Genomic DNA, 17,880 nt, shown 5'->3' with positions numbered 1-17,880 from the left:
GGTGGGGCCACGGGGGTGCTGGGCGGGGCGAGGGGTTCGGTGGGGCCCGGGACCCCCGGGGAGCGGCTGGGGGGGCTCCGGGATCCTGGAGGTCCCCGAGGCCCCCACAGAGGGGCTGGGGGGGGGGGCCGAGAGCCCCAGTAGGGGCACCCGGGACCCCCCCCAGGCAGGTCTGGGGAAGGGCTGCGGCCCCCCGGGAGGGGGCGCACTGTTGGGGCAGCGGGGTCCTGAGGGGGTCTGGGACCCCCTGAGAGGGGTTGGGGGTGTTTGGGGGTGCTGTGAGGAGGTGGGGACCCCTGGGAGAGGGGTTAGGCTGGAGGTTGATGCCCTAGAGGTGGGGGGCTGCGCCCTGGGTCCCCAGGGTGGGGCTACATGGGACAAGCCCCCCCTGGGGAGGGGGCTTGCCCCGGCCTTGCAGGGGCAGAACTTGGCTGGGGAGCGGGGTGAACTGGGCTGGGGGTTGGAGGAGGTGGAAGGGACACTGGGTCCTTCTGCATGGTGTCTGGCTGTGTCGGGGGGGTGAGGTCGAGGCCCCTCCGAGCTGCGTGTGGTGGGTGCAGGACGGGAGAAAGGTCTCTCTGGGGAACCGCTGAGCAGCGAAGCAGCTACACCCCCCCCTCAGGGTAAATCCTGGTGGCCGCTGGGCCCCTGGTGCTCTCTGCCAGGGTCGGTTGCCATTGCTGGCTCTGGGCGGCGAAGGTGGTTTTAGTTCTGGTGTGTGCCGGCTCATCCCAAGCACCAAACAACTCCTCAAAGGCTCCCGTGCGTCCCTGGGCACGGAGCGCTTTGGAGCCTGGTTCTCACAGACCCTCTCTGATCCGAGGGTCTCAGAGCACTTGGCAGGGGGTGGCCGAACGTGGTTGTCCCAGCTTTGTTGCTGAAGAGACCGAGACTGCGGTGGTCAAGGGAAAAATGACTCAGAGTCGGGAAGAGGTCCCTGGAGTCGACACGGGGTTGTTCCCACGAAGGCTCCGCTGTCTGCGTTCACCATTAGGGCAGGACTTGCTCTGCAAAGGTGTGTGCTGCCAGGGTTAGAGGAAGGGCAGCGGTCCTCCCTGCCTGCCGCGAGGCACCCGGAGCTTGGCTCTGGTTTTAGGTCCCAGCAGCCCCGAGGAGGGAGCTGAAGCCGCCTTTGGAGCTGGGGGTTTGTGCAGACAGACAGACAGAGCGTCTGTCCCGACGAGGGCTGCGACACGCTGACAGGATGAGAAGGAGGAGAAAACCCGGCGAGGTCGGCTGACTTTACCACGGCTTCCTGCCCCTGCTTCGCTACCATAGATGGTCACGTCTGCCGGAGCCGGGGTGGAAGCGGGGCCCGTCCGCTGCCGAGCTCCCAAGCGGAGAGCCAGGCTCCGTCTGCGGGACCCCGACTGGGTCAGGCGGGAGCAGGGCCAAGCCTGGGATCGGCCAAGGGCTTGGAGCGGGATCACTGGGAGCAGGATCGCCGGGAGCGTGGCTCTGCTGACATCTAGTGAGGTTGTCTCCTCCGGCTTCGCGCTCCCTGTGAGCTGCAGAGGCGTTCAAAACCCTTTGAGGGTTTGATTTTTCTGAGCAGCCAGCGGGTAGGAGTTGTGTGTCTTCTTGGTGAAGACGCTCACCACTGTCCCCTGTCCCCTCCGTGCAGCCCCCCGGCTCCCAGCCGCTGCCCTGGCCAAGCCCACGGAGCCAGGCGAGACCAGCACCACTGCCCTCACATCGTCCTTCCCAGTTAGGCTGAAGCCTATAGAGGAGACGAGCAGCTCCCTGCAGTCGCCAATGCTGTTTGCCTGGTTTTCTTGCCCCATTTTCCACTCTGCCAGTGCCTGTTCTGCCTCTTGCAGCTGCCTCCGTCATGGTCAGACACCTTGGGATCAACTGACGTGATGCAAAATAGAAAATAAGATACAACCACCTCTTGCCCGTGCAGCCAGTGACGTATATTTTATAGCATCCCATAAAGGTCACCAGCTATGTCCCGCCTCGCTGGGGCAGTGGTAATGGTGTGGGCAGCACGGGCGGGAGCCATCACCCGGGGCTGCATCCGCAAGGAGGAAGCGAGACCGGGAAGAGGAACTAGAAATAACCGGGAGAGGAAGAGTGCTGCTCACTGGGGATATCGCAACCCAGCCCCAGGCCGCCGTGTTTGCTTCTGGGCTGGGTTGGTTCAGCTGAACGTGGCTCCTGAAGTTCCTGGTAAGGCTGGGTCGTGGAAGAGCTGCCTGTTTGCAGGAGGACTGAGAACCGGGTCAATGCTCGGTGGGGGATCCCGGTGCCCGTAAATGACGTCAGCCTGTGGCCGTCACTGTCCTGTCTCCGGGAAAAAGCTTACAGCTTCCCCACGCTGCTGCCAGGGGGTTGGTGCCTCGTCCCCCTGGAGACTGCGGGAACATGTGGTCCTTTTTTTTTTGCTGTGAAATGGCTAAAATGCCTTTGTGTCCCCTTGACAGCACCCTTCACTTGTTGCAGCGGAAGGAGAGCATTTGTCCCTGCTCTGGTGTGAGGAGGGCACTTGTCCGAGCTCCAGCCCAGGTCCTCGTGGTGCTCAGCAGCCTCCGACTCCTCTGTAGGAGCAAACACAGTCCCGGCAGGGGCTGAGGCAGTCCTGGGCTTTCAGAGCTCTCTGAGCCATCTCTGGTTAAGGCTAAGCCTGAGTGCAAGCCTACGGGCAGCATTTCATTTCCCAGCAAAGCAGTTTGAAGCTTCATTCCTAGGAAAAGGGTTTTTTTTTTTGGGGGGGGGGGGGGGGCCGGGGGGGGGGTAGCAGGAAACCATCTTGCTACCCCATCAACGCCTGGGCTGCTTACATCCTTGGAACGAGTGGGTTTGCAAAACATTAACAGGTCGTCAGCCTTCAATCTGTTTGCAGACAGAGCGAGTGACCTCAGCCAGGTGGCAGAGACAGGGTGACCCCCGGGGCACCCACCCAGGAGTGCCTCCATCCTGCGCCCTGGGCTGCGTGGCTGGCCCCCGGTTAACGCTGCCGTCCCCAGCTGGGGACAGAGCCAGCCTGGGGACCAGCGTGCCGGGGAGGTGGACCTGCTCACCATGACCCACTGGCCAGCGCCTCCGTCCCGAGCACAGCCCTGCTCCTGCAGTCTTGCTTCTCCACAGAGCTTCCCAAGCTGTGCTGGGATCCGTTGGGATCCATTCCTTGATCCAGCTGCCCTGGAGACCGTACCGGCACAGCGGCGTGGCTGCACCATCGGACACCCCTTTCCATGGGAGCTCGTGCTTCGTTCAGCTTGAAGTGTCCGTGAAACCAGCCCTGGGGGATTTCTGCTGCAGTGTGGGGCCCGTGGGGCCCTCCAGCCCAGGGGCCAAGGGAAAACCGTCCTCACCAGCAGCGGTGTGAAAGTTTCATAAATCTCTCCTGCTGCGAGATAAACCTGAGGCTCTTTGCCCTCTCCCTGTGGATAAGGAGGTGAGTTACTCCTTGCCCTCTGCAAGGAGAGACTTTTCACACTTGCACTTGTCCTGCATAGGGTAAACAGACAGAACACGGCCGCTCTCACCTTGGGGACTGTCCCTCCTCCTGTCTCCTCTGAGGGGGCCCAGCCTCTTGGCAAAACCACCCTTGGTGACAGAGGATGGAAACCCAATTTTACAGGTTCATGTGCTGCCCTTTGAAGGCCACAACTGATGTTTGCTTGGTTTTGTCCCCCCTGCAGTCGCCTCCCAGGATGAGTGCCCTGCCCTTGGGGTGAACGCCTGGCTGTGCCCCATCACCTCCCAGTCACCTCTCCTCCTTCCCCTTGGCGTGTCCAGCCCTGATGACATGGCGCTTGCTCACCTTGGTGCTGCCCCGCAGCGTGGGCAGGACAGCATCCTCCAGAAGTGCCCCTCGGAGAGCTTTGTGCTGCAGAGAGGCAGAGCTGCCCGCCAGTCCAGGCTCAGCCACGTGCACTGGGTGCTGGCACCCAGCAGGTTTCCCCAGGGCTCAAGGGGAGCCTTGCAGTTTGACCCGAGGCCCTGGAAACAGTACAGGGAGCACTAATGTATTCTGATGGGTGTCAGTGGATAGAGGGGTGGCTGCTGCAGCCTGCCCTCCCCGCTGAGCGAGCCCTGGGTGCTGCACCCCTGCCAGGCTCTTTCTACGAGCCCCACTTGTACCTTCACCAGTGTACAGTGAAAGGTTCCCTTGTGAACAAAAGGGAGGAGATAACCTGGTTCCCCGAGAACAGAAACCCTCTGCTCCCTTCCAGCCTGGGCAGCAGTGTGCCCCAAGTTCAGGGGAAGGCGCCCCAAGCCCCTGGTAACCCCTGCCCCAGCTGGCCTGGGAGCCCCTTCGAGCCCATCAGCTGGGATTCAGGGCTGATTCCCAGCACCCACACGGTTTCTGGGCAGCGCAGCCCCAGCCCGTGCGCCGTTACGGGCGGCAGCTCAGCAGGTGCTGAGCCCACAGCTGACACCCTGCATTTTCCATGTTCTGGCTTCGATTCCACACGACCAGCCCCGACGCGTGGCTCACCAGCCGCTGCAGAGCACACAGCAGCGATGTAACTCCAGCTCTGCAGGGAGGTGCTCCCCGGATGCTCGGCTGCATTTTCTTCATCCTCAGGGTTAGTGTGGGTTAAGCCGTAGCACAGCTGCTGCTGGAGGCCAGCTGTAGGTGCGGGCAGCACCTCTCCATGCAGTTCTGGCCAGGCAGACTGCCCATGCCAGAGAGGCTTTCTTCATGCTTGGAGTGAAAGCCGTCTGTAATCATGACTGAAGCAAGACCTGGTCTCTGCTTCACGGCTGGAGTTTTTCCCAGGACTCAGTGCTATCAACTCCCATAGTCATTCCCCCCCACACATCTATTTTCTTTAAAGCCTCAAATAGAAGAGGTGTGCTCAGCTAGGAATGTCTGGGCCCTGGTTCAAGCTCAGCATGCTCTTAGTCTCTTGAGCTGGCTGCAAAAAACCTGAACAGAGACTCCTCGTGAACCCCGCAGACCCAAAAAAGAGGAGGCAAAGAATAACATGTCCCTGATTTCTGTCGAAACTCTTTGAAACAGAAAAGCTAGCAGCAATCTTTCAAATCCTTGGAGACAGCAGCGCTGCCCACGCCCCTCGGAGGCAGCCAGGTCATAGCAACGGGCAGGGCGATTCCTCACGATCCCGGCCAGGAGCAGGGCAGGGGTCAGTCCATTCCCAACGATCTCGAGCCCTGCGCTGGGCTGAAGTGCTGCCCTCCTCCTCCTCCTCTCACAGAGGGTGCACATGGCACCTACCTGCCCTGCCACAGGGGCTTCAGCCAGCACTGGCTTTGTCCCCCTTCGTTCCCTCCCTGCAAGCTCCATCTCTGGGGGAGCAGGGGGGCCCCAGGCCAAGGCCAGTGCTGCTTCTTGCCCCCTGTTCCGCGCAAAGCCAGCTCCCAGCCTCCCTGCATCATCCCTTTCGCTTCTTTCCATGACCCACACCATGGTGGCACAGCGGGGCCCAGTTGAGCATTCCCAGCTAAGGTCTAATCCTTCTGGCTATTTTTAAAAGCCCATCCTCATTGCAGTCCTTTGTACCTAAATGTGGAACAAAGGATGAGCCATCCTTCCCCCGACCCCCCCTGCGCAGAGGGGCCGCTCTTGACTCAGGCACTGACCCCACAGACTTCTTGGTGTGACAAATGTGCTTAACAAAAGGCAGCAGCCGTGTCCCCAGCGCAGCGGCCATGGGGACCGAGCAGCAGAGCTGGCACAGTCCCCTCACGCTGGGCCTTTGCCCCAGCTGCATGGGTGGCTGCTTCGTCTCCGGTGCATCCCCCCAGCACCCACTCTTGGCCCGCTGCATTCCACTTGCTGCCGCAGGAGTGCCGTGCTCCCGCGGAGCGGGGAGGGCAGGGCTCTCCCCATGTCTGCTATGGAGGGGAATGCGAGAGCAAGGTATAAATATCCACGAAGATTAGCGCCCGCACAGCGCTCTGCCCTGGGAGCAAGTCTTGAATGTCACCCACAGCCCGCATTCCCTTTCTCTCCACTCCCCAGCTGCCTCTCCCGTTTCCAGCCCCGGGTTCACGATCTCCGCAGGCAGCACTTTCATTTCACTCCTCCCTCCACCCCCGTTCCCTCTTAAAAGGAAGAAAATAATAGAGCCTTTGTTGGGTTGCTGCGGCGCAGGCACCGCGCAAGGAGCCGCACGGGGGTAAGGGGCTGCCGGGCACAGCCGCCTGCCTGGATTACAGCATTCCTGTGCCTTCGGCTCCAGGGAAGTCAATCCTGCACCCCGTGGCGTGAAAACAGACCCTGGGCTCGCTGACATCCACACAAAAAGCAGCCAAACAAACAAACAATTTCTCTGCACCCACGCTGCTGACTTCCCCCACTTTTATGTAAATTAATATTAACAGGTCCTTGAGTTCGGTTTCTATATATACAAATAGGGAATAGTTTCATATTTACATCATTAAGTTAATCAGGTTCTATTAAAAAAACGAACAGCTTTCCAAATTAGTGTCACGTACAGACAGCAGAGGTGAGCTCACGTCCTTGGCGCGGTCACAGTGACAGTGTAATGTACACCAACCATCACCCCCGGTCCCACGGGCGACCGGCCGGGCACAGACAGGCAGCAGGCACGAGTGTTACGAGGAAGGGGATCCCGCTCCAGGCTTTTCTGCTCCCCGGGACCCGGCCGGGAATAGTGCTTGTTTCTCATGAGGCACGCAAGTACCGCAGGGTCAATTCGTGTAATGTACACTACCGGCGCTCTGTGGATCCCGTGGAAGGCACAAGACCGGCACAGATCTCGCGTTCGAGTCGGTGGATGCTCCGCACGGCTTCTCCCAGGCGCTCCGACGGTGCCCACCTACAGCGGCACGAGGCTGGTCCAGCCCTCGAGGGGCCGAGTCCTCCAGAGAGCCCCGGCGTGAGTGGACAGACCCAGCCCGGGGTCACACGATGCTGGCCAGTTCTGTGTTGTCCGAGTCCGAGCTGCTGTTGCTCTCCTCCCTGGGGGCAAAGGGTTGGGGAGGAGGCACGGAGTGAGCCCCGGAGCAAACCCTGCCTCCGAGCAGAGCTCTGCCTTGAGAGCTGAGGAGCCTCCAAAGGGCTCCCAAGGGACGGCACTGCCTTGCGCACTCCCCAAAAGAGTTTTCTTTAGCAACCGGGGCGGGTTCCCCGCTGATCTCAAACACTTCACGCCATCTCTTTGGACATCGGGATTGGGAAAACAAGCCAGCCCTTCTCCCTCACCCCACCACCCACGGGTCCTGGAGGATTCCTGGACAAGTCACAGTGTGTCCCAACCCGCCTGGGCCTGATCCTGCCCCCACACACCTCACTGGCTTGCTGTGCCTGCTACCTCCATAGCACAAGCTCATGCTCACCTTAAGTCCTGCAGGGCTTTCTTGTTTTTCCTCCGCTTCTCCTCGTCGATGGGGTACAGCTTGAACAGGAGCAGGCCCAGCAGGATCAGCCCCACGGGCACGGCCGACACCAGCATCTTCAGCGTGAAGTTCACCTCGCTGGGCTGGGAGCAGCCCCGGGTCTGGTACCCTGCAAAGCTGTGGACAGAAGGGGACCTTCAGGCAAAGGAAACCGAGTTTGCAGGAGGCAAAGCCTGTCCCTGCAGGGAGAGGTTCAGAACCCCAGCTGGATTTAGACCCCCCCCCTCCCAGCCCTCGGGAAGCAGAGATGCTTGGATGCAGGTGCAAGACTTGCCTGCCTGCCTCCCTCCCTGCCCCTTGGCTCCCGTGCAAGAACTCACTCTAAACTGAGCGTGGAGATGCCCAGGGAGACCCCAGAGGTGAACTTCGTGAAGAAGACGTAGAAGGAGAAGAAGATAGCTTCATGGCCGTGGGAATTGGGGTGCTGCAGCTTGAAGTCATCTACGACGTCTGGGAGCATGGACCTGTGCAGAGAGCGGATGGTGAACACCAGGACTGAGACAACAAAGCCTCTCCTCTCCCTGCTGAGAGGATTTCCCTCCAAGAGCCCCATCTTGGGCTGAAAACATTGCAAAAAGGCCTTCCAAGGATTTCTAACAACTCTGGCAGGCCCTGAAAGCCCCTTGCCCAGCTCTCGGGGCACAGTGCCGAGAGCCCCAGGACCTCGCACTCACCAGGGCAGGAGGAAGGCAGCTGCGACGCTGATCCCAGCTGCAACGGCCACGATGTAGGTGACGATGAGGTTACTGTCCAGGACAGCCACCATGATGAGGAAGGGGATGGCAGACTGGATAGGGGACAGAAACCAGGCTGTGTCAGCAGCGCCTGACCCAGACTCCTTGGCCTTTCCCCTTCCATTCTGTGATTCTGTGATTCTTCCCTCCTGTCCATGCCAGCCCTCCGATCGCAGGGACGGCCGAGGAAGCAGCAGCGCAGCCTTCCTCCCAGAGCCCCACAGCAGCCGTTTCTGCTGGCCTTGGCCACATCCACGACAGCACAATTAGCAGGATGAGGAACAGGCACCAAATCATCATTAGCAGCAGCCACTGCCCAGCTCCAGGCTCTCTCAGGGGGACACAGCTCTGCTCACCCCATGCAGGAAACCCCAGCCTCACGTGCACCTCTGCGCTCGAGGGGACCCACTCACCGAGATGCCCACGTAGACAGCTGTCTTCTTCCCAAAGCGGGTAAGGAACCACTGCCAGAGGGGAATGGTCAAGGTGGCTGAGAGCTACGGGAGGAGAAGGAGGTTTTGGTGTCACTTGCTGGCCAGGCTCTTCTCTGGGGGAAAAGCTCTTCCCAGCAAGGAGCAGCTCCCGGGCACAGCCTCCCCCACCACATTTCCAGCACCTCCGATTTCCACGTGCTCCCGGGGCTGGCACGCAGCCACACCGCCTACTCCTGCCCTCACCCCATCCCTCGCCTGCCGCCGCTCCCGGGAAGGAGAGCTCGCAATTGGAGCAGGCGCGTGGGGCCACCTCCTCCCCCTGGTGCAAAGCACCCCGGTAGCCAGCAGCGCTGTCCTCAGGGCACCCAGCAGGTCCCTGCCCGAACAGAGGGAGAACCTGACTTGATCCTTGGTGCAGGGAAGGGACCTGATCTTATCACTGCTGCCTGCACCCAGCATGGCCAAGAGCCAGGCTCTCTGGGGACCTTGGCACCTTGGATTTCTCAACCCCATCAAGCAGGGAGGGTGGGACAGGCTCCCAGGGATGAGGCAAGATGGAAAGGGCTCTCCAGTAGCTGTTTTGCTCCATCTTCCTGGCAGTAAACACCAAGGGACTTTTCGGGGGGGGGGGGGGGGGGGGGGGGGGGGCGGGCAGGGAGATAAGTGGCAGGATTTGGACAAAAGGCCCCCAGGGCTCCTGGTCTCCCCTGTCTCTGGCTGTCTTCACATGGAACAAAGGCCACACTGTTCCTGCCTTTGCAGGACGTTTGGCAGCTCCTTCTCCTTCCCTTCCTCCCAAGGACCTTCAGTCACTGTCCCCACGGTGGACTATTGCAGCCCCACAGCCTCCCTCCCCTCCGCCAACGGAGCACCCATCCCATGCCAGCTCCTGGGGAGGACCTGGGGGACCCCTCAGCACACATCCCACCGCAGACCCGGCCTCGAGGGGCTCCAGGACGAGGCTGTACGCACCATGATGGCCAGGAGGATGTTCTGGAACTCGTTGCGGAAGCCCAGGGTGTAGGTGCAGAAGAGGGCAAAGTTGCCCTCCAGCAGCTGCGGAGGAGGCAGACGGTGGTTAGGGGGGAGCGGGCACCCCAGCCACCCCGGAGGGACGCGCTCCTCCTCCAAGGCTGCACCCAGAGCGTGAGCAGGGGAAGAAAGCGGCCATTCACCGACCCATCCGAGTGCACGAGGCCACATCCTTCCTCTCTGCCTGGGGCAGCTCCGGCTCACCAAGCTGCCACCTCACGTGCTCCCAGCCCACCAGGGTCCTGTTGGGGCCCTACGCTGCGCGTCCCCCAGCCATCTCCAAGCCGCGCTGCTGCCGTTCCCTCTCCCCCATCCTCCAAGCCCAGCTGTGCTTACCATGAAGGCCAGCGAGGTGAAGAGGAAGCCGGCGATGAGCTTGATGTAGGCACCGTGGTTCATCACCAGCTTCAGCCCCTGGAAGAAGGAGACGGGCTCATCCGGCTGGAGCTCAGAGGACTCTGGGGAGCAGAACAGATCAGCCCATCGTTAGACCCACTGAAACGGCACCCTTGGGTGCAAAGGGTGCGGAACCTCATGCCTGCTGCTGAGCACCCTGCACAAGCCCCTGCCCCCCTACAGCATCCCATCCCAAGGGAGTCAGGGCAATACCTGCAGGGACCTCCCTGCCCTCACACGGGGGTCCCTCGGCCCCGTGGAGGGGAGAGGATGGCCTGGCTGATTCGCCTGGCATAAGCAGAGATGGTCGCAAGGCAGAGGGAGGGAAGGACAGAGGCTACTGGACTTTGGATATCGCCTCGCCCCGGGATGCCCCAGTTGGCACTAGCAACCTTGGTCAGCCAAAACTCTGTGAGATAAATGTTATCTCTGACAGCGCAGAGCAGAGAGCTAAGTCCTCGGAGCTGTGCTGTAACGTGACCCAGAGATGCTCTGGCCTCCTGCCCACAGCTCTGCCCTCTGCAGCACCTTCTGCAAGCCCTCATACTCAGACCTCAGCTCTATCTGCCCCTCTCCTCTGGGGCTTGACCCACAAACGAGGGGCCAAGAGTTCTGGGGAGCTCCTGGCAGGAGCTACAGCATTTCCACAAGTTTGGAGTATCCCAAGCATGTCTCCAGCCTCACCTCTCTTCTCCCGCACGCCCACCGACAGGATCACGGCACAGAGGATGTAGAGTCCCCCGATGACCCCCGCAGCGATCATGTAGGCATTTCTCTGTGCAAGAGAGAAGGCAGCGGTGAGGGAAGGGGCTCATCCAGGAGCCAGCCTGGCCAAAAAGGCAGGGAAGCATGGCAGGGGCTGCCAGCAGCCCCCCCAGCGTACCGTGTCCGTGAGCGACCCGGTGTCGTGGGTCATGTTTAGCTCCTCCATGGCCACTGAGGAGTTGGTCTTGCCGATGAAGAAAGGGCTCTCGATGCAGGGAGTAACCACCTTGCCCACGATCTGGCCCTGGATGGCGGTGCCCAACACAGTGCCCAGCACTTCCACCGTCATACCTGGAGGGAGAGGCCAGCGGGACTGAGCACAGCCCTTGGGCACCCAGGGCGTGGGTGCAAAACCCTTCTCCACAGCAGAGCCTCCCCAGCTGTGATTCGTTGCCCTTCACCAGGCGAAGCGAGCCAGCCCAGCTCTCCTGCAGTTCCCTCCAAATCACCAGGAGATAAAGCCGCAAAGAAGGAAAGTGGCTGCTGGGGGAAACTGAGGCAGGGAGAGAGGCCAAGACTCGGTCATGCTGCTCCCACTGCTGTATGGCAGAGCAGAAGGAAAGGCTCAGGAGCTCAGATCCTCCACCATCTGCTCCAGGCACTTGGCCATAACAGGGACCACCTCCCCATCAGCGCAGCTCTCACTGGACTGGACAAGGAGGTCTGCTGGAGGAGCCGGGGAAGAGGAACGGGAAGAGCTCAACCAGCTGCAATTCAAGCCCTGAATGGTGCTCCCCACACACCATCCTTGGGGTGGGGTGTGATCAAATGAGCCCTTCCAGCAGGTCAGCTGGAGGATCGTGCCCCCGTGAGAGCTGTAGCACAGGAGCTGAGCACCAGCTGCCCCCCAGCCGTGGTGAGGAAGGGAAGGAAACACTCTTACGGTAAGCAGTGGCCGAGTCCCGCTCACTCTGCTCCCTGCTGATGAACATGGTCAGCGCCGAGTAGGGCACGTGGAAACACTGCAACGGCACGAGGAGAATGAGCTCAGGGATGGGAATCTGCTCCTCTGCATAGCTCAGCAAGGCGAAGGCAGGGATTCATCCTCTCCATCCCTCACCCACCGGCCCTGGGGCATGCAGAGCCCAGCTCACCGTCACGAGGGTCTGGAAGACGCAGTAGAAGACGAGGTACCACATCACTTGACCTCTGGAGATGTTCGGCACAAACCAGATGAGGAAGTAGGAGATGACAGCAAACGGGGTGGAGAAGATGATCCTTTGGGAGGACACAGTGTTAGCCTCACAAGCACACAGCACCTGGGTAACCCCACCAGCCCGGCTCTCCCTGCTGCCACACGTCCAGTGGGGTTCAGACATCTGATTTTGGGGGCTCCTGAGCTGCCCCAGGGTGGCCCACCCTGCTCCAATACTTGGACAGAAGGTGGTTGCCACAGTGGTGATTTAAGCCGAGTTGAAGGCAGCAGCTCAGGTCTCACAGGGTGGGAAGGGGAAGGGCTGACTCAGACTTCCAGGGAAGAACTTTATTTGTAAAAACAGACATCCCTACTTCAACGGAAGCGATTGATCAGCTCCTGCCTTCGGCTCCCACCCCCAGCCCCGACCTCTCCCCGCGGCAGCACTGCTGCGTGTTCAGCAGGATGCAATCGCCTGCCTCGTCCCGGCAAGGGCTGGGGAGCAGCCAGGCAGCACAGCCCGGCGGGCCCAGCAGCCAAACGCCTCTTGACAGCTTGGCTTTGCTGCCAGCCCCGCGGAGCCCTGGTGCCAGGGTCACCTCCATTTCACTGGCAGGGACCGAGCAAGCCACCAGCGGGCTGGCTCCTTCATCCACCCCTGCCCAGAATCCCAGAGCTGCGGGCACAGGGACACGGGATGCAAAGTGCAACCGAGGATCGGAGGGGATTGCTCAAGTGCCGCGCCTTGGCAGTGGTCCTGGCAGGACCGGCCAGCGAGGGTGACTGCAGCAGGAAGCCATCCAGAAGCATCTCTCCACTTCACCCAGTGGATCTCACAACCCTCATCCTGCTGCAACCCAGAGCGGGAACAGCTCTACGCTGCGCCAGCAGCCGAGGACCCCGCGAGCACCCCAGTCCCCCACCACTCCGGAGGGCACGGGAGGAATTCCTCCTCCTGTACATATGTGAGCCAGGTGCTGAGCTTACATCCACGTATCTGGTTAGGAGCCCGATTTTCCTTGGGGATTTGCAAGCACCCTGCGCTCCACAAACTGCAGGACAGGGGCTACGTTCTGGAATGAAGCCAGCGGAACCGGACACGGGACAGAGCCATGCACGGTCAGGGCTGGCCCTTCGCCACACCGCCACCAGGGTACGGCCAGATCTTCCCATCTGTGCTGACGTACAGGATGCAAAGTTTAAATTTAAAACTCGGGGTCGGGGTGGGAAGAGCGAGAAACCGAATCTCCGCGGACGGAGAGCCGGCAGAGGCGCAGCACAGGACCCAACACATGCACATTTTTCTGCGCGCACGTCACCCCGTCGGGGGGGAGGAAAGGGGCGAGCCAGCTCCAGCCCCTCCTCTCCCGCGCACTTATCACCGCACGCATACGTGGAGCCAAAGGAAATTTTGAATGAGTCACCAGAGCCGCGCGGCGGGAACCACGTCACGCTCGCCGTGGGCGCCAGCGCGGGCACGTCAGACGTCCCAGTCCCCCGCGGGCCCACCCCGGCATGGGGACCAGGGTGCTGATCCCTGGCCAGGGCTGGTCAGCAGCTCCTGGCAGCGGCAGAGCAGTGACTTCGAGTTACCCCTGACGAGGCCGAGGTGATTAAGAAGCTCAGCCGTGACGCGCTCGCCCGCTCATTGGCCGCGGCGCGATGGTGTGTTCCTTTGTGCCACTGCTCGCACACCCCTTCCCGGCCCGGCAGTTAACTGTTTGCAGACGGCCGCTGCCCCAGAGAAGGAAGGTCAAAGCCGAGGCTCTTCAGTCACCAACACATCAAGGAAAAGTTTAGTCACCGGGAAGCCTGAGGTGGTCAAGGAAACGGGGACTTGCTCAGGGCTGGGGACAGAGCGGGGTCCCTGAAGCCAGTGGGGAGGAGGAGGCGGCAACCAGGGGATGAGCTGCTGGGACAAAATGTGCTAAAAAGTGTTTCAAAAAGAAAGAACTGAAAGGGAGAGAGGTGACAGCCCTCAGAGAAGGTCTCCTCTCCTTCCAAGGAGCTGGAGCAGCCCCAAACTTTGAGCTAGAACTGGGGCTTGGCCTCGGGGATCAGACCCTTCAGAGCCCGGCAGAAGCTTTGGGCAGTACAGCCTCGCACGCAGGGGGTTACACAGGGTCACCTCACGGGTGCTGAGGGCTGGGGTCAGGCAGCAGCCTCCGAGACCACCCTGGTCTTTGTGCAAAGCACCCTGGCTTTGCACACAGGGAAACCGAGGCAGCACCAAGCAGCTCTGCAGCCCCACCGGCCGGGGGCTGTGCAGCCCCACCGCAGCCGACGAACCCCGAGTCAGAGAGGTTTAAATTCAGCTCGACTCCATCCGAACCGGACTCAGTGGGTTGCCCTTGAGCCCCGTACAACAGCAGCAAGCTCCTTGCAGCCGCCTGCCCCAGCATTGCTGAGGGGCCCAGCACAAGTCGCAAGCTCTGGCTAATTTTAACGAAGCAGGAGCCGTTTGGAGGAATGCAGCCGCTCCATCCCCACCCCCTGCCTCAAAGACACGAGATTACAGAGAGCGGAGCCGCGGCGGCCATCCGGGCGTGCATGGCTATCCCGCACGGCCCCGCGCGCCCGGGCAGCTCCGCGCAGGCAGCCCCGCTCTAATCTCCGGACCCCAGACCCCGCCACACGTGCGGCTGCAGAGAAGCTATTTCAGGCCATGCACTGAGCCCAGTTTTAACAACAGCCGAGTGCCGCTGCCCAGAGCTATTCCCGGAAAGCTCGGAAGCAGAGGGTATAATCTGCGGGGGAAAGGACTGCGTCCCTCTAATTCCACTCCCCCCATGCCCACCCCCCTTTGCTGCACTGTATTTCAGCAGTCCCCCAGGCATTATTTTAGTGCAGGACATGCCACCATGTCCGCATCTTTGGCGTTAGCACCCTGCAACGCTCCGCGTCCTGCGCAGGGGCAAGTGTTCACGGATCTCCTATGCCTGCCCTGGGTGCAGGCACGAGCCCTTTGGGGCTGCACAAACCCTGTCCCATCTGCTGCAGCTCCCCTCGGGCACTCCTTCGCTCAGCACCCTGCTCCCAAGGGCGGCGGAAGCACCCACGTGCTGACACCCAGAGCCATGACAGCCGTTTTCCTGTCAGAAGAGCATCCTCGTGACTGTCAGCCGGCATCCCACCGCCACGTACACCCCCGTCCCTCCTCCCCGTGGGTGCGATGACACCTGCTCTGCTGGCAGCACGGCCCTGCCACTGGCCAGGGCTCAGCAACCGCCACGGGAACAAAGTCCAGCATCGGAGCTTGGCACCGGAGCAGCCCTCGGGGAGGCTGGAGCTGCTGCAGGAGCAGTGACACGGAGGACAGCCAGGAACGGCTGGGGACCGGTCAGTGCCACAGGCATAGGCTTGATGCCTGTTGGCAGCACCCTGGGCTTTTTGGGGCACTCGGCACCTCACCTGGGCGAGGCACGATGTCAGCATGTCCTGCCCTGCAAACCTCATGCCAAGGGACACCGAAAACGGACTGGAAGCACTGTGACACATCAGGCAGGGATGCAGGGTGCTACAGGCGGCTCTTACCAGGGCATCAGGCGGCCAAAGCGGGTCCATGATGTTTTGCTGATGAAGAAGCCCACCATGGGGTCCGTGACGGCATCCCAGGCTCGCCCCACAAACAGGATGATGGAGGCATAGAAAGGGTCCAGCTGCCAGGAGAAGATCTTGGGTCAGGACACGCAACCCCCCCGTGCCCCCGGCTGCCCCTCCTGAGCTCCTCAGGACCTTCCCAACCTTATTGTGACCCCGCTGCCATTTAACGGGTCCCTCGGCCTCTCCCCCTTGTTCAGTGGGATTCGAGGCAGGGTGACCCAGTCCCTCCCACCACTGCCCCACCATGCTCTTCCCGCACCAAACTCCTGCAGTCTCATCTCCCCAAAACCCACCCCACGGCCAGCACGCGGGTGCCCCACGGGCTCTCCTCCCTCCCCGTTTCACCCCGACCCGGAACGCTGTGGGTCCGTGGGACAGATCCTGTGCCAGCCCATTTCACAGCCTGGGGAAACCCGCAGCCTCCAGACCGACGGCCACGCAGGACCGCGACCCCTCCTCACCGACACTCACCCCTTCGCACCCCGAGCCCGGCCCCCCAGTCCTCCCGTACCTGTGCCACGTCCAGGAGGTAGATCTGGAGGAAGAAGCCGAGGGCGCAGCCCGTGATCTGGTACGGGGCCCCCCCGACGGCGTAGCACAGCTTGCTGCACACCGACAGCCGCTCCCGGCTCTCCTGCAACGGGGCTCGGCGTCAGCGGGGCCGGGGAGAGCCCCCCCGATTCCCCACCCCCCGGTCCCGGAGCTCACCCTGCGGCGGGGCTGGTGGCAGGAGACCCCCTCCCCACTCCGAACCCCCCGACCCCCGGTCCTGGAGCTCACCCTGCGGCGGGGCTGGCGGCAGGACCCCCGCAGGACCCCCCTGTCCGCTGGCGGCAGGACCCCCGCAGGACCCCCCTGTACCCCCTCCCCGCTCACCCTGCGGCGGGGCTGGCGGCAGGAGACCCCCTCCCCACTCCGAACCCCCCGACCCCCGGTCCTGGAGCTCACCCTGCGGCGGGGCTGGCGGCAGGAGACCCCGTCAGCCCCCCCACTCCCGACCCCCGGAGCTCACCCTGCGACGGGGCTGGCGGCAGGACCCCCCTGTCCCCCCCCCCGCTCACCCTGCGGCGGGGCTGGCGGCAGGACCCCCGCAGGACCCCCCTGTCCCCCCCCCGCTCACCCTGCGGCGGGGCTGGCGGCAGGACCCCCGCAGGACCCCCCTGTCCCCCCCCCCCCCCCGCTCACCCTGCGGCGGGGCTGGCGGCAGGACCCCCGCAGGACCCCCCTGTCCCCCCCCCCGCTCACCCTGCGGCGGGGCTGGCGGCAGGACCCCCGCAGGACCCCCCTGTCCCCCCCCCCGCTCACCCTGCGGCGGGGCTGGCGGCAGGACCCCCGCAGGACCCCCCTGTCCCCCCCCCCGCTCACCCTGCGGCGGGGCTGGCGGCAGGACCCCCGCAGGACCCCCCTGTCCCCCCCCCCGCTCACCCTGCGGCGGGGCTGGCGGCAGGACCCCCGCAGGACCCCCCTGTCCCCCCCCCGGCTCACCCTGCGGCGGGGCTGGCGGCAGGACCCCCGCAGGACCCCCCTGTCCCCCCCCCCCCCCGCTCACCCTGCGGCGGGGCTGGCGGCAGGCCGCCGGCAGGAGCCCCCCGGGCCGGGCCCGCTCCGCGCCGCCCCCCCCGGCCATGCCGCGCGCGATGAATGGGGCCGCGCCGCCGCCCGCGCGCGCCTTGTACCGGCAGCGCCCCGCCCCCCCCCCCGGGCCCGCCCCCGGCAGCGGCCGCCGCCTCCTCCTCCTCCTCCTCCTCCTCCCCCCCCCCCGACCCGGCCCTTCCTCCCGACCCCAGCCCCTTCCCTCCGGCCCCATCCTCCCGCCGCGCCTCCTCCGTCCCCCGTCCCTCATCCTCCCATCCCTCATCCCTCCATTCCCCCGTCGCTCCATTCCCCCACTCCTCATCCCCTCATCCCTCATTCCTCCATTTCCCCATCCCTCCATTCCTCCATTCCTCATCCCCTCTTCCCCTAGCATCCCCTCTTCCCCTTATCCCCTCATCCCCTCATCCTCTCATCCCCTCATCCCTCCATTCCCCCGTCCCTCCATTCCCCCACTCCTCATCCTCTCATCCCCTCATCCCTCCGTTCCCCCGTCCCTCCATTCCCCCACTCCTCATCCACTCATCCCTCATTCCTGCATTTCCCCATCCCTCCATTCCCCCATTCCTCATCCCCTCTTCCTCTCGCGTCCCCTCTTCCCCTTATCCCCTCATCCCCTCTTCCCCTCATCCCCTCTTCCCCTCATCCCTCCATTCCCCCATCCCTCATCCCCTCGCTCCACCCTTTCCCTCCACCCCAGCCCTTCATCCCGTCCCTTCCCGCGTCCCCCTGTCCCTCCATGCTCCCCCCCGGGACCCCCCCACTGATGGCAGAGGCTGAGCGAACGCCGTGTGGCCCTGCGAGGGGACGGGGCTGGCGGAGGCATTGTCACCCTCCCTGTCCCACAGGG

At 62.9% G+C, this 17,880-nt stretch overlaps 1 protein-coding gene across 2 annotated transcripts; it reads right to left on the bottom strand.

Annotated features, from left to right (window-relative positions):
• Window positions 1-6,263: 6,263 nt before the first annotated feature.
• MFSD2A (MFSD2 lysolipid transporter A, lysophospholipid) lies at window positions 6,264-17,064 on the bottom strand. Of its 2 annotated transcripts, none has more exons than XM_075437979.1 (14): window positions 16,987-17,064; window positions 15,949-16,071; window positions 15,369-15,493; window positions 11,794-11,917; window positions 11,583-11,661; window positions 10,818-10,990; window positions 10,619-10,709; window positions 9,875-9,996; window positions 9,479-9,562; window positions 8,486-8,569; window positions 8,013-8,125; window positions 7,659-7,802; window positions 7,279-7,455; window positions 6,264-6,901 (listed from the first exon to the last, which is right to left on the bottom strand). In XM_075437979.1, exons 1-14 carry the CDS (start codon window positions 17,062-17,064, stop codon window positions 6,844-6,846), a joined length of 1,575 nt encoding a protein of 524 aa, XP_075294094.1. In that variant the 3' UTR covers window positions 6,264-6,843. The 2 variants fall into 2 exon arrangements, with proteins under 2 accessions (XP_075294094.1, XP_075294095.1); XM_075437980.1 differs by lacking the exon at window positions 16,987-17,064 and adding an exon at window positions 16,218-16,232.
• Window positions 17,065-17,880: the final 816 nt, after the last annotated feature.

This window comes from Opisthocomus hoazin, chromosome 17 (assembly GCF_030867145.1).
Source record: "Opisthocomus hoazin isolate bOpiHoa1 chromosome 17, bOpiHoa1.hap1, whole genome shotgun sequence".
Lineage (NCBI taxonomy): Eukaryota > Metazoa > Chordata > Aves > Opisthocomiformes > Opisthocomidae > Opisthocomus > Opisthocomus hoazin.
The sequence above is the reverse complement of the archived record's forward strand: the minus strand, read 5'-3'. Positions and strand labels throughout refer to the sequence as shown.